The sequence below is a fragment of the Euphorbia lathyris genome, chromosome 6 (genome assembly GCF_963576675.1).
Source record: "Euphorbia lathyris chromosome 6, ddEupLath1.1, whole genome shotgun sequence".
NCBI lineage: Eukaryota > Viridiplantae > Streptophyta > Magnoliopsida > Malpighiales > Euphorbiaceae > Euphorbia > Euphorbia lathyris.
Genome location: NC_088915.1, coordinates 52,424,099 through 52,437,699, shown reverse-complemented (window position 1 = coordinate 52,437,699; position 13,601 = coordinate 52,424,099). Strand labels below are relative to the sequence as shown.

Genomic DNA, 13,601 nt, shown 5'->3' with positions numbered 1-13,601 from the left:
GTGCCACCTCCACCACCTCCTCTGCCTGAATTCAAAGCACTAATAGCTTTATTCAGCAGTTCGTTCCGTGAAGGGGACACGGACGAAATAATCCGCTTCATGAGGGGTATGGCAAACACCATGTCTTTCGCTGCAGAAGCCATGACTGACCATCTGGAATCAGTTGAGGAAGAAAACAGGCGGCTGAAGAGGATAATTAGGCGCCTCAAAAGGCAGTTGGAGAAGTCCAATAGGGACTACGCTGACGCCCTTTTGGGTCCTGAGTATCTGAATGTTTAGTTTATGTATTTTTTGTTTTTAATGTTTATGTACTTTTGTTGGTATGTGTTTTGTGTTTGTGTCTCTTTTGTTTATGTGTTTTGTGTTTGTAACTCTTATTTTTATGCACTTTTTTATTGTGTTTTTGTTCGTTTTTTAATGTTTTATGTACTTTTTTCTTTATTATAATATAAAAAATATTGTTCTTATCTATGTTTTATGTGTTTTGTGTTAGAATATTATGATTTAGAATAGAAAATCACATTTAACTGAGGTCGATATATGTCGATATCAAATTCAATTTCAATAAATATCGACGCAGATATGTCTGTCGATATTCATAAGATATCGACGGATATCGACCCTTTCGGGAAAAAATCGCAGAGTGATGTTCCAAACCAAAATGCATCTTCCTACAACAATGTCACTGTTTTTAGGGATTCGCACGAGCAGGAATAACATGAAAAGGCAACAGAAACAATATACATTGGGTTTTAGAGAAACAAAATGCTACATCTTATCCATGAATGGACGAAGCTTTAAATATTTTAAATGGAACTAAAAACAAATGAAAAACTTACATGATTGTATAAAATCTTGAAGCACAAACTGTGGGTTGTATTGATTGTTGTTCGTAGTCTGTAAATTGATTGTTGTTCGTAGTCCATAAATTTAGAGAGAGAGAGAGCGCGAGAAAAAGAGAAAGAAGGGGGGGGGGGGGGAAAGACAACGTTATAATAAGGTTAGAGAGGAGGGCAAGGTTGGAATTTAGTTAATAAAATGTGTTAGTTTTGGTGAGTTTTTCAAAAGGAGTTAGAAAAGAAAACTAACACCTTAAAAGGTGCTAGTTTTGTAAATGTCCCTATTTTTATTGATTAAGGTTGATTTAAAATTTGGAAATATTTGTTAAATTTGAAGATGAATTCTTTATGAATGGTTTAATAAATTTATCTTTCGATAAATTTGTAATATTTTTATTTTATGTATTGATACTTAAGCGATGCAGGTACCCGCGATTTAAATGTGACTGGTATAAACAGTTTTTTTTTTCTGAGTTTGTAAAACAAGTGAAGATATTCAGTTCTTCTATTATTGAGATGTTCAACACAATTATTTGTTAGAACAACAACAACAACAAAGCCTTAGTCCTGAAATGATTCAGGGTCGGCTAACATGAACCATCATATAAAACCGTGCAATCAAGTCATGTCAGCGACACAAATTCTCTCCCTCCACTCTGTCCTATCCACTACCATATTCTCCTCAATCCATAATAAACTCATATCACTCTCGATCATCCTCCTCCAAGTTTGCTTAGATCTTCCCCTACCCCTCACCACTACATCCCTTTGCCACTCTTCAGTCCTCCTAATCGGCGCATCAAGCACTCTTCATCTTACATGACTAAACCACCTTAGTCGGTTTTTCCTCATTTTATTCTCAATAGATGAAACCCCTACTTTTGTCCTAATTATTTCATTACTCACCCGATCCTTTCTCGTATGACCATACATCCATCTCAACATACGCATCTCCGCCACCGACATCTTATGAATGTGACAGTGTTTCACTGTCCAACATTCCGTACCATATAACAATGCTGGTCTGATTGCCCTGCGGTAGAATTTTCCCTGCAATCAATTAGGCATGCCGGGGTCACAAAGGAAACTCGTAGCACTCTTCCACTTCGCCCAACCAGATTTAATCATATGGGCAACATCTCCATCTACTTCTCTATCTGTTTGGATAATAGATCCTAAGTACCGGAAGCAATCTCCCATCTAGGGTGATTGTCCCTGCCTCCCTACTCCTATCATCGCTAAACTTACACTCCAAATATTCTGTCTTACTTCGGCTCAACTTAAAGCCTCTAGATTCTAAAGTTTGTCTCCATAGTTCCAACTTCCTCTCCACATCTTCTTTCGTCTCATTATCCAACACAATTATCTGTTAGAAGTGAAGAATAAAAAAATACAACAAAATAGTGCATCAACATGAACAAATACTGTTTCTCATCTGCACTGCTTGGAAAATAAGCGTTGAAGAACAACTTCAGAATATTAATATCTCACAAAATTTATTGAAATTTATGAAAACAAAAAGTTCCTATATAAACATATTGAAATTTATTAAATTGTTTGTGGCATAAAAGAAATAACTGATTAATCACAATTAATCATATGCTTTCTGTATAAACCCAGAGCCCAAAGTGGATATATGTGTCGATATGCTGAATAGTGAAGCATGCATGTTTTCATGAACACTCCCGTTACTTCCTGCAAAATAAAATATTTAAGATAATATTACTATTTAAAAACAACCTTTATATATATACTTGAAAAAATTATATATATATTATTACCTGTTGAGGAAATTCACCACTTTCAAGTTGTGAGTTGATTAGTAATCTTGCTGCTTTATGTAAAGGATTTGGATCTCTCTCTGCCTATTTATCATGGAATTGTATTTGTGAATTGAAGAATTATATACTTTTCTAGAGATTATTGATATTCGATTAGTTATAATATGATAAGATAAACACAAATTAATATTTTAGAACTACAAAATTTAATTAAGGATCTAAAACTAACCATTCCTGCATGAAGAAGAGCCATTAATGCCCAGGAAGTCTGTACCAGATTTGATTTATTTTCTTCAAGAGGTATGTATTCCTAACAATAAAAATATATACAAAAACTCAGCCATATATGATAAAAAGAATATATATATAATCACTTAAACCATATTTACATAATTCACATTATTATGTAAAAAATGACTTAAACCATATTTACAAATTAATTCACATTATTATGTAAAAAATAAGAAAATGTTACTTACCAAAAAAAAAAATGTTACATCAAAATTTATGTTTTAAAACTTATTACTATGCCTATGTAAAGTTATAAATATCAAGCCTGGTCCAAAAATTTCTAGGTGGAGCTTGAGAAGGATAGAAATAAATAGGACTGGTTATTATTAAAATTATATATATTTTTATGGTTAATTATAAATATCTAACTTATAGTTTCACGGATTTATAGATTGGTATCTGTGATATATTTTTTTTGTTTTCAAATACAATCATGTGATTATTACTGTTATCAAAATCAAGACAACTGATTTAACTCTATTAAATCAGAGGGATAATTTCGAAAAAAAAGTTGATGTTTTTTTTTTACTTTTCTCTCTCCTTACTCTCTTTCTCCCTCATTCTTCTTCTTCATTCTTCTTCTTCTTCTTCCTTTCTTTTCTTCTTCTTCATTTTTCTCTTGTTCTTCTTCTTCTCCTATTTTTTTAATTCTGAAATTTCCAAATTTTAGAATTCCAGACGTTCTTAACATCTGGAATTTCTAGAATCTTAAAAAAAACAGAAAAAAGAAGAAAAATAGAAGAAAGGAGGAGGGGAGGAAAAAGAAGAAGAAGAAGACGAAAATGAGAGAAAAATGAGAGAGGAAAAGAAAAGTAAAAAAATTTGTTTTCTACAAAATATCTTTGTGCCACGTTACTTAGTTAACAGATTTCATCAATTTACCTTGAATTTTGTAACGGCGACAACCACAGAGTTGTGTTTGTAAAAAATAGCTATCTACAAATCGGTCAAACCAGATGATAGATATTTGTAATTAATCCTATTTTTTATTCGTAAAAAAAATATTTATAAGCTTACAGTTGAAAATTTATCCTATAGGTCATTTATATTTATTTTCATCTGTAAATCGTAATTTGTATTATTAAAAAAGTATAAGTTTTTTTTTGTATGAGTGTTTTTAAACTACCTAAATCCCTTTGCCTGGATTTGGAGAAGATAATGAATTCCTTTTGGTGGGGTATGAAACCAGGGGGCAGGAGATCAATTCATTGGCAAAGTTGGGACAGGCTTAGCAGGGATAAGAAAGAGGGAGGTTTGGGTTTTAGGAGCCTCCAAAAATTCAATCCTGCCTTATTAGGTAAACAGGCCTGGAAGTTGATGGTTACTCCAAATTCTTTAGTGGGTAGAATGTTCAAAGCTAAATATTTCCCTAGAGACCCTTTTCTTTCCTCCAAATTGGGCAATAATCCTAGTTTTGTTTGGGGGAGTGTTTGGAGAGCCATTGAGGTATTGAGACTGGGAGTTAGATGGAGAATTGGGGATGGTAAGTCAATATATGTGTGGAAAGACCCATGGGTGAATACTGTGGCACCTTTTAGGATCCAGGGTGATGCTGTTATGCAGCAGGATGATACAAAAGTGGCTGACCTGTTTATTCAAGGTAGGAAAATCTGGGATAGAGGGAAGGTGGAAGAGTTGTTGACCGAGGCAGATGCCAGAATTGTGTGTAGGGTGGTGTTACCAACCAGAGAAGTAGAAAATGGACCAATGTGGAATTTTACCAAAAATGGCATGTACATAAGTAAATCAGGGTATAGAGCGCTTTGTAATGGATATGGTGGTGAGAATCAGGATGATGGGTGGAGTAGAATTTGGAAGATGCATGTTCCTCTAAAAGTTAGAATGTTTGTGTGGAAGTTGGCCTCGGGTTGTGTGGTCACTAGACATAGATTGGCAGGGAGGGGGTTGTCAATCCCAACGCAGTGTCCCTTCTATCACTCTGATACTGAGCATGACCATCACCTCTTTGTGGATTGTGTATACGTCCAAGAATGTTGGAACCTATCTGGGATCAATACGGATATATTCCAACCTGATTATCTAACGGGTTCTATTTTGCAGGTACTTTTGTCCAATGATCAGGAAACCATAACCAAGATGGCAATGACGCTTTGGGTCATTTGGAATCAAAGGAATCAGATAGTCTGGGAGAGCAAAATCCAACAACCAGAAACGGTAATCTCTCTTGCGGGTAACTACCTTATTGCCTGGCGCCAGTCCCAGTTGAAGAACCTCCCTGTTGCTGTCCGTCACCTGTCCACGCCCTCAGTGGTCCAATCCGAAGCCGGCATCGCACAGAATTGCCCAAGACCAGCACCTCAGGCGGGCCAACGGGTCACCGTCCGCCCTGCTGCGCAACGAAGGCCGCCCACTTCCATCACCATCAACGCCAACGCCAATGTTAACACTGCTGCCCATCGTCTTGAGCATACGGCGCGGGAGACAATGCCACAGGTACGACATATTAGTTGGTCTCGCCCCCCTTTTGGCTTTGTCAAATGCAATTGTGATGCGGCTACCTTTAAAGTTGAGTCTCGAAGTGGGGTGGGAGCTTTACTTAGATCTTCTGATGGATCCTTCATGGCTTGTCGTAGTCGCATAATCCCAATTGTTGACGATATTAGGGAAGCTGAAGCATTAGCTCTACATGAGGCATTGCATTGGTGTGTCTATCTTAATTGTATTAATGTTTTGTTTGAAAGTGACTCGTTGATTGTGGTTAATAGTGTCAAATCAGTTGATCCAGACTTGTCTATTTATGGGTCAATTATTCAGGATTGTAAGGTTTTGTTAAGTAGTCGACACGATTATAAAGTGTCTTTCTCTCCACGCCTAGCGAATAGGGGTGCTCATGTTGTTGCACGACATGCCCTGTCCAATGCTAGCGAGTTCGTATCTTTTTCTGCTCCGGTTTGGTTGCAGGAGACTATTATTGCTGATTCGATTTAAGGAATGAATATCATCTTGTTTCAAAAAAAAAAAAAATAATAATAAGTTTTTTAAGGTGGTTGGGCTGGGCTTTAGTACTTTTATGTGTAAAATCACTAAATCAGGACCCATAAATATGTCTAATATGCTCCTCGTCATTAGCATGAGATTTCTTTTATAATGATAATTAGTTAATTATATTCTCAAATAAAATCTCAATTATATAGACTATAAATTTTAAAAAACAGTAGTATTATAAAAATAAATGTTATGTAAATTAATCAAAACCACATTATTTACTATAAAAATAATAGCGGAGGTTGTTCTTTGAGGGTCGAATAAATTAGGTTGCAATTAAAACTTTTAATATTAGGTTTAATACATTTTAACCCTTTCTACTTGTTCAAAAATTTGCTCAATATTTTGAACAAGTTCTATTTTTTTCCAAAACTTACTTAAAACGACATACTGATTTTTTGAAATATATCTATTAGTCATTTAATTTTTCTTAAAGTGATCTATTGACATTTTGACTTAGTTAAAGTGCACAAATGTCAACTTTTTTCAAAATATCTCCTTACTCTATCACCTGGACTTTAGTGAGTTAATAGGTTAGTTTAAACAAATTCACATGATAAAAGTAACATTTTAAGAGTATGTTGGGACAATTGAATTTTTTAGAAAAAATATAGAGACTAAAGATACATTAGGCCGTAAGTTTATTTTATTAGAGGGAATATTGAATAATTACCAATTTGGTACATGAGAGATAGCTCTCTCCCCAACCTCCAGAAGTTTGCTGTTTGGAAAGTAGAAATTCACAACCTTTTTTGGCTGCTTTACTGTTCTCATATGTCTTTCCAGCCGCAGCCAAACCTCTTAGTCCAAAATATGTACCATATATGTGACAAACCCCCCAATTTCCATACCTACATAAAATATAAACCAAAATTTCCAATGCTAATTAGAATCATAATTAAATGCTATAAATTCTTATAAACTAAGGCAAGATCAATACAATTATGTATACCAAGAACCATCAGAATTTTGTGTATTTTCTAGATATTGAGTTGCTCTGGCCACTGAAATTTCCAATTCTTTGTTCTTGTATTCAGGATGTAATTTTTTAAATAAAACAAAACTCTCAATCACAGATGCCGTACATTCCATATACCTGAAATTGCAAATAATAATAATAATAATAAAATAACCATAAACATAAACATAAAAAATTCAATTGCAAGTCAATACTTTGTAGGTTTTTTTCTTAGTATTTAAATTAATAATGCATACTCATATTCCACCATCACGCCAGAAAAAGCTTCAGTAGGATTGAACATCTGTGGAGAAATGAACCGAAAATTGCAAGAGTTTTCATATAATTAGTTATAATTTTCATTTTCTGAAAAAAATATTTCAAAGAATTTTTACCATACTCCTCCAGTAATAAGACAAGCTAAAAAAATGATACATATTAATTCATAGGAAAAATGCTCGTGTTAAAAAAATAAAATACTAATAAGTATATTACTAGAGGAGTATTGTAAAATTCCTCTTCAAAATAATGAGAATATCAAGATATATACCTCTAACCATGGACGAGAAGATCCTGGTTCCCAAACTGAAAAACCGCCACTTTTGCTCTACAAAATACACAATACGTATAGTTACTTGAGCATCATACCTGATAAACAAAGATGTCAACTCTGACCAACCATCATTATCACAATAAACAAAAAGGTTTAATACATCCTTAGCCGCTCTACTTGTCTATAAAAGACAAGTGCCTCCTTGTACTTTAAAAAGATTTTATTTACTCTTGAACTCTCTAAAAGTGGCCTACCGACTACTTATTAGATTCATGAACTTTCTTAAAATAATATATTGGAACATTTCAAAATTATCCTTACTCCATCATATGGATTTTAGGGGGTTTCTACATCACTTTAAACAAGTTTAGAGGGTAAATATATCATTTTAAAAGCATAGGGGGGAATTGTTTTATTTTTTATTTTTTTATTTTAAATAAGTAAACCTTAAATTTTGGGTTTTGGTACTAAATTCAAAAGTTATTCGAAAGGTTAGAATGTTTTATGTATATTTCTCCTAAAAAAGGAAAAAAAATCTAAAAACATAATTTAATCCTTGAAAATTATATTTATTATTTAAAACTTTTAAGTATAAAATTTATAAGGATGCAAATGTATGCTGGAAATAGGGATGTAAATGGGCCGGATTTGCCGTCCCGTTGGGGATCCAACTCGATAGGAACGAGGAATTCCTGATTAGTATCCCCGTAGGAGGGGGAACAAGCATAGGGGAATATAATCCCTATCCGGTACGGTTTACATCCCTAGCGAGGAATAATAAACCTATTCTGATAAGAATAACACACTAGAGTTAGTTAATGATTTTGATCTTGCTGAGAAGTTAATATTTTCATACTTGCAATGTAAGTAGGAAATCGATGGCATCATATAATTGTTGTAATTCAGCTCTTTTACCAACAACATCTGGATTCATTTGTGAGAGTAGCAGTAAAACCTAGAAAATATGAGAAATAGAAATAAATTAGTAAAAAATGTTTGGGTAATTTGAATTTAATAATGTTAATTCTGTTGATTATTACCGTAAGTGATTCAGCAGTGCAGTCAGAGACTTGCCAACCTTGATCTTGATCAGCCAAAGGCCATGCCCCTTTTGAAATGCTTCGTAATGTTTTCTTGAAATCTCCAGGTGGATTTGCCCGTATCTTTAATTCAATATTAGCCATTATTACAGAAATATATCAATAAATAAATATCAACAATATGAACAAATATTTTTTTTAATAACCCTCAAAGCTTTTTTTTTTCTTTTTGTACTTCCTTATTAATATATGTATTAATATAATGATGTAAGTGAACCTGAGTTTTCTTGATGAATTCATGAGCTCTTCTTATAGTAATTCCGTATTCATCACTGAGATCACTTTCTAGAATTGCTTGAACGTAAAAAGCCGCATCCCACAACTGAGTACCCAGATTCTGCATTAGGGGCATGCAGTTTAATTAGTTTTGTTAATTAATTAAGGGATGAGGTCGAAATTATCGCTAATATTTTTGGAAGAATACATATATACCCTAATATAATTAAGATATCGTAAAGTTTTATCTTTAATTATTTCCAGCATGAAACAATAATTTTGGGCTCGATAGTAGAACTCTTAAAAAAGAACTCTTTTTTAGGCTCAGAGGTAAAAGTAGGTGAGTACAGGAATGACGATAAACCCTAAACTGTCAGGAACCACCTTTTATAGCTAGGGTAGTTCTACTAGTGTCGACCCTTCTATCTTCTTATGCATGATGCTGATTGTATCCCAACATATTAAGGGTTGTGAACTTTTTATTTTTCTTTACCTGCATTTTCATTCCATCTTCAGCGACCCATAACAAATCCGGAAGTCTAGCGAGGTGAAGTTTGAATGCTTCTTGAGTTGGATCTTCTGCCCAATAAGCCAACATATGCAAAACCTGAATATATATACATAAATTAATATTAAGGAACCATAAATTACCATATGATATACTAATAATTTAAGTAATGCTTTCAAAAAACACACCTTTTCCAAGCAAGCATGAGTGAGAAATCTGGAATGCTCATCCTCAAAACGAAGTATTTTCATTAATTGTTTTAAAGCTTTTTCTCTTATTTTGGAAAATGGCCAACATTTCATCAATTTTTCACCAATGTGATAAGCACCATCAAACACCATATCTAGTGCGAAGGTACGAGGGACGTAAAGATCCTCCTGCACCACTAATATTATTATTATTATTTATTATATATGTAAATTATAAAGTAATAACAATATTAATTACCTTTAAACATGAATTCCGCGCTTTGTTCCAATTAATTTGATTATATGGTTGAATATAGAGCTCTTTCCTCAATTGAATGATGAGATCAGTGATAGGACCAGTATACTTCTTTCCGTATAAATATGCTATTGGATTATAAAGAGTACGCAAGAAACACCAGAGTTTTTCTGTCATGTTATATATATACATAGAATGTCATAATGGGGTATTTTCAATTGAAAATTTGAATTATAAGTATCTAGGATTTACATAACATCTGTATTTTTTTTAAAGGACAACCGTATATTCTTAATTCATAATTTATTTGAATATTTTTACTGAATTAATATTTTTTGAGGTAAATGGACCTATCATCCTTAAACTTCTTGTTAGGTTTAAAAGCTATAGAATTTGAATTTGTTAACGAAAATCATAAAATTTTAATTTTATTACGTAGAAAAACAAAAATTACTTGGTCAACATTTAAATTCTATTGATTTTTATTTCCTATGCAATTAAATTTACTTTTATGATTGATCTTCTTTAATAATTGAAACTTTTATGGCTTTTTTTTAATATGATTAAAGTTTACAAAAGATATGTGCAATTTATTCAGGTTTTAAAAGAATCCAACATAATTAAATTCAATCAATTAAATCGCTTGCTTGAATTAAAGTTTTTTCCTATAAAAAATAATTAAATTTATCTGAAAAAATAATGAATCGTACAAAAATTTAATTAAATTAAAATTATAAAATTATAAACAACGCCTAGTGGGTTTTTTTTTTATAGATTTAATGTGAAAAAAATTAGTAAATATTTTTTTTTATGAACAACTGTAAATATATTTTATTTCTTGATAAAATTAAATTGTTAAAAAACAATAAAATGCTACAAAAATATATGAAGTTCAATCGGTTTACCTGCACTTATAGGAAGACATGAAGGTACAAGTATTAATTCTGGAGGCACCGGATTACATCCTGCCCATTCATACACTCCAAGTACCTTCATATATAATCAACATTTTAATTAAAAGTTTGATTTTTCTCATATCATCAATATTTATTGTCACTTTTGAAAAATCTGAATTATTTATAAAAAAAAATATATATATATACATAAAGAGAAAGATTGAGTGAATTGCTCACTGAAAGGTATATCTTCCCCCAAGATTGAGTGTTGATGGCACCTCCATGATCAAGAATCCATTTTCGACCTTTAGCTACACCATTATCTTTTTCTTGATCTTCGGGTAATTGTTGTCCAAGCAAACGCAACGAAATGTAATTAAGCGTTGTGCATAACATTGTACTGTGGCTCTCTACATGAAACCCCCATCCTCCATCCTCATTCTGTTTTTTTTTTTTTTTTAATTTCATTATCAATATCATATTTTGTCAATTATATAATATATTTAGAGTATATATATAATTACATACTTGATGATTGTATATATATCGTAGCATTTCTTTTCTGTGTTCATCTGATAGAACTGTATCAAGCATTTTCGTGATGTAGAGACATATAATCTGCAATTTGTAGAAGTTAGAAAATTAAAATTGAACCGTATTGTATATCGAAACAAGATTAATTATCTGATTTTAAAGCATGCATACCAAAGGAGGAGTTAGAAACAATTCTCCTGAAAATTCAGAAGGCCAATGGCCATCACTTGCTTGGATTGCACAACTGTATCGGAGAGCTTTTCGCAGTGCTGTTTCAAGTTTATTATCTGTTATTTCCTCATTTTCTTCCAATCTAACTGCTGCTATGCTGAATAGATCAATTTGATTTTCTTTGATAAGCTGTATTAATTAATTTCAAAGTCATATATAAAGATATGAAAAAAGATATAAAAATGTAAGAAATATAAGATTTATAGGTAGGTACGGTACCTGAAGATTCTTGAAAACATCACTGCTTGCTTTGACTTGAAAACGATTACGGGTGTAATTATCTCTGGCAGTTTGAATTTGTTGAAGTTGATCGGCAGTGCCGAGATTGGGATGGAAATCCCAAACCTGTCTGCCGAGGAAGTTATTGGTGCTAAATAGCAAAGGATCTTCATTGCCAGTAGCAACCTCAAGCTTCCACATTCTCTCTTGAAATTCAAATTGCAGGAAGATGCTGTTTTCAAATATCAGAAATATCAATTCCTTTTTCCCCTAAAGAGAAAAAATAAATTGAGAATTATTGTACCAATTTGGACACGTTTTATAATAATTTACAATGATCAAAATAGAAATATTCTAAGTGAGTATTTGTTTTCACGTTTCGTACTTACTTTTAGCTTTTTACACCAAACGGCACAAAATATAAAGGATGTGTTTCGGCTTTTGGAAACAGCTTTTAGTATTCCACTTCAAATCGCACGAAATATAGTATTTGGTTAGTTTTATAAAACAATATTTTTAGCTTTTTTTATTGGAATCATTGCCGGTGAGAACATTATTTTGTTTCATTCAAGAAATTATTATTTTTAATTTTTATTTAGTTATTTAGAATACTTTCATTAATATATGTATTATATTTTTTTATATCGTATTTGATCATTAATTTAAAATATTTCTATATTAGACATTTATTCACAATTTTACTTAATACTACTATGTTAAACAACTACTTATAAAATTTTGAGGAAATTACAGCATGTTATGAAAATTTCATAATTATGTTAAATCTTATTTTGAATTTTATCATTAGGAAAGTTATTAATAACTAATTATTTTGAAGAAGGTTAAAAGATGGTGGTTATCTTCTAGTTTATGATATTCTAAAATAAAAATTGAACCTACTTGATATAATACAAATAAAAATTATCAATTTGATTAAAGTCAAAATGTTATTATCATTTGTGATGTTTATGTAAAAAACCCCTAATATTTTAGGTTTATAAAATTGGGCAACTATAGCAACAACAACTATTGACTAACATCTGAACCAAACAGGAAGCGTCAACTGATTAATGGAAATAATTGTTTAGAAAAAGTGCTAAGTTGCTTTTTTTATTTGATTTTGATAAAATTATCTTTCCTAGCTATTTACACAAAATATACGTTTTCTTTTGTAATGTTATTATGATCTCTATAACACCATTAACAAAGGATCAATATTTAAAAAAAAACAAAGGATCAATATCAATAAATTATTTTTAATTTTTATTTAGTTATTTAGATTATTGTTTTAGATTTTATTTTATATTTTATAATTTATTTGTTGATTGATTTAAACTATTTTAAAATGAGACATCGTACCTACTGATCACAATAATTCTTAATAATTTTAGTAAACAATAATTATTAATCATCTAATAATAAATTTACCAGCTATTTAAACAACAATATTAGAACAACAGTAAAGAACTAGTAGCTAAACCAAACCGACTTTAATATGATGTTTGTAAAACTTAAAATCAATTGCTGAAAAAAAAACTGAATTTTAAGTGATGAATATTATAAATGCGGAAAGTAGTAAATTGAGATAAGTGTTTGATAAATCCTAAAAATAAGTAGTGAATTTAATAATATTAGTTAATAATTTTCAACTTAAAATTTTAAGTTAAATATTTTGATTCACCAGAATAAATGATTATGTGACTTAACTGAAATATTTAAGTTGTGTTATAAAACAATCTTAAACTCAATAAATACTTAACATATTAATTTTAAGTGCTGAAACAGGTTATCAAGTAGGGTATGTATGTGTTTGTGTGTGATAGAGATCATATATTAGAGTTTATTAATTACTATAAGACAGTTTAATTATATTGTTCATGCTATTTTGATAGTGTGGAAAAAAAAAACTTGTATTTATAGGAAAAATTTATTAAATTGCAAAAGCTTTTAGTTTTAATTATATGAATAAATAACGGCCCCATATTTGGAGGCTTTCTGTTATTAAAGGTTCTTTTTAGAAAGCCA

General features: G+C 31.3%; 1 protein-coding gene across 1 annotated transcript; it reads right to left on the bottom strand.

Annotated features, from left to right (window-relative positions):
- Positions 1-2,313: 2,313 nt before the first annotated feature.
- Positions 2,314-11,871, bottom strand: LOC136232872 (beta-amyrin synthase-like). The gene is made up of 18 exons (XM_066022327.1): positions 11,577-11,871; positions 11,298-11,486; positions 11,121-11,210; positions 10,830-11,033; positions 10,602-10,686; positions 9,700-9,866; positions 9,441-9,629; positions 9,238-9,351; positions 8,746-8,865; positions 8,469-8,591; positions 8,285-8,383; positions 7,426-7,482; positions 7,133-7,179; positions 6,870-7,013; positions 6,591-6,768; positions 2,850-2,930; positions 2,621-2,704; positions 2,314-2,534 (listed from the first exon to the last, which is right to left on the bottom strand). The coding sequence occupies exons 1-18, from the start codon at positions 11,775-11,777 to the stop codon at positions 2,421-2,423; spliced, it is 2,286 nt and encodes a 761-aa protein (XP_065878399.1). The 5' UTR covers positions 11,778-11,871; the 3' UTR covers positions 2,314-2,420.
- Positions 11,872-13,601: the final 1,730 nt, after the last annotated feature.

Excerpts from the sequence above, each read along its gene's own strand:
- LOC136232872 (XM_066022327.1), bottom strand. The coding sequence starts at position 11,777 with ATGTGGAAGCTTGAGGTTGCTACTGGCAATGAAGATCCTTTGCTATTT. Across the intron at positions 11,034-11,120 it reads GATATATATACAATCATCAA|AATGAGGATGGAGGATGGGG; the intron begins GTATGTAATTAT and ends AAAAAAAAACAG. Across the intron at positions 8,592-8,745 it reads AATTCATCAAGAAAACTCAG|ATACGGGCAAATCCACCTGG; the intron begins GTTCACTTACAT and ends ATTGAATTAAAG.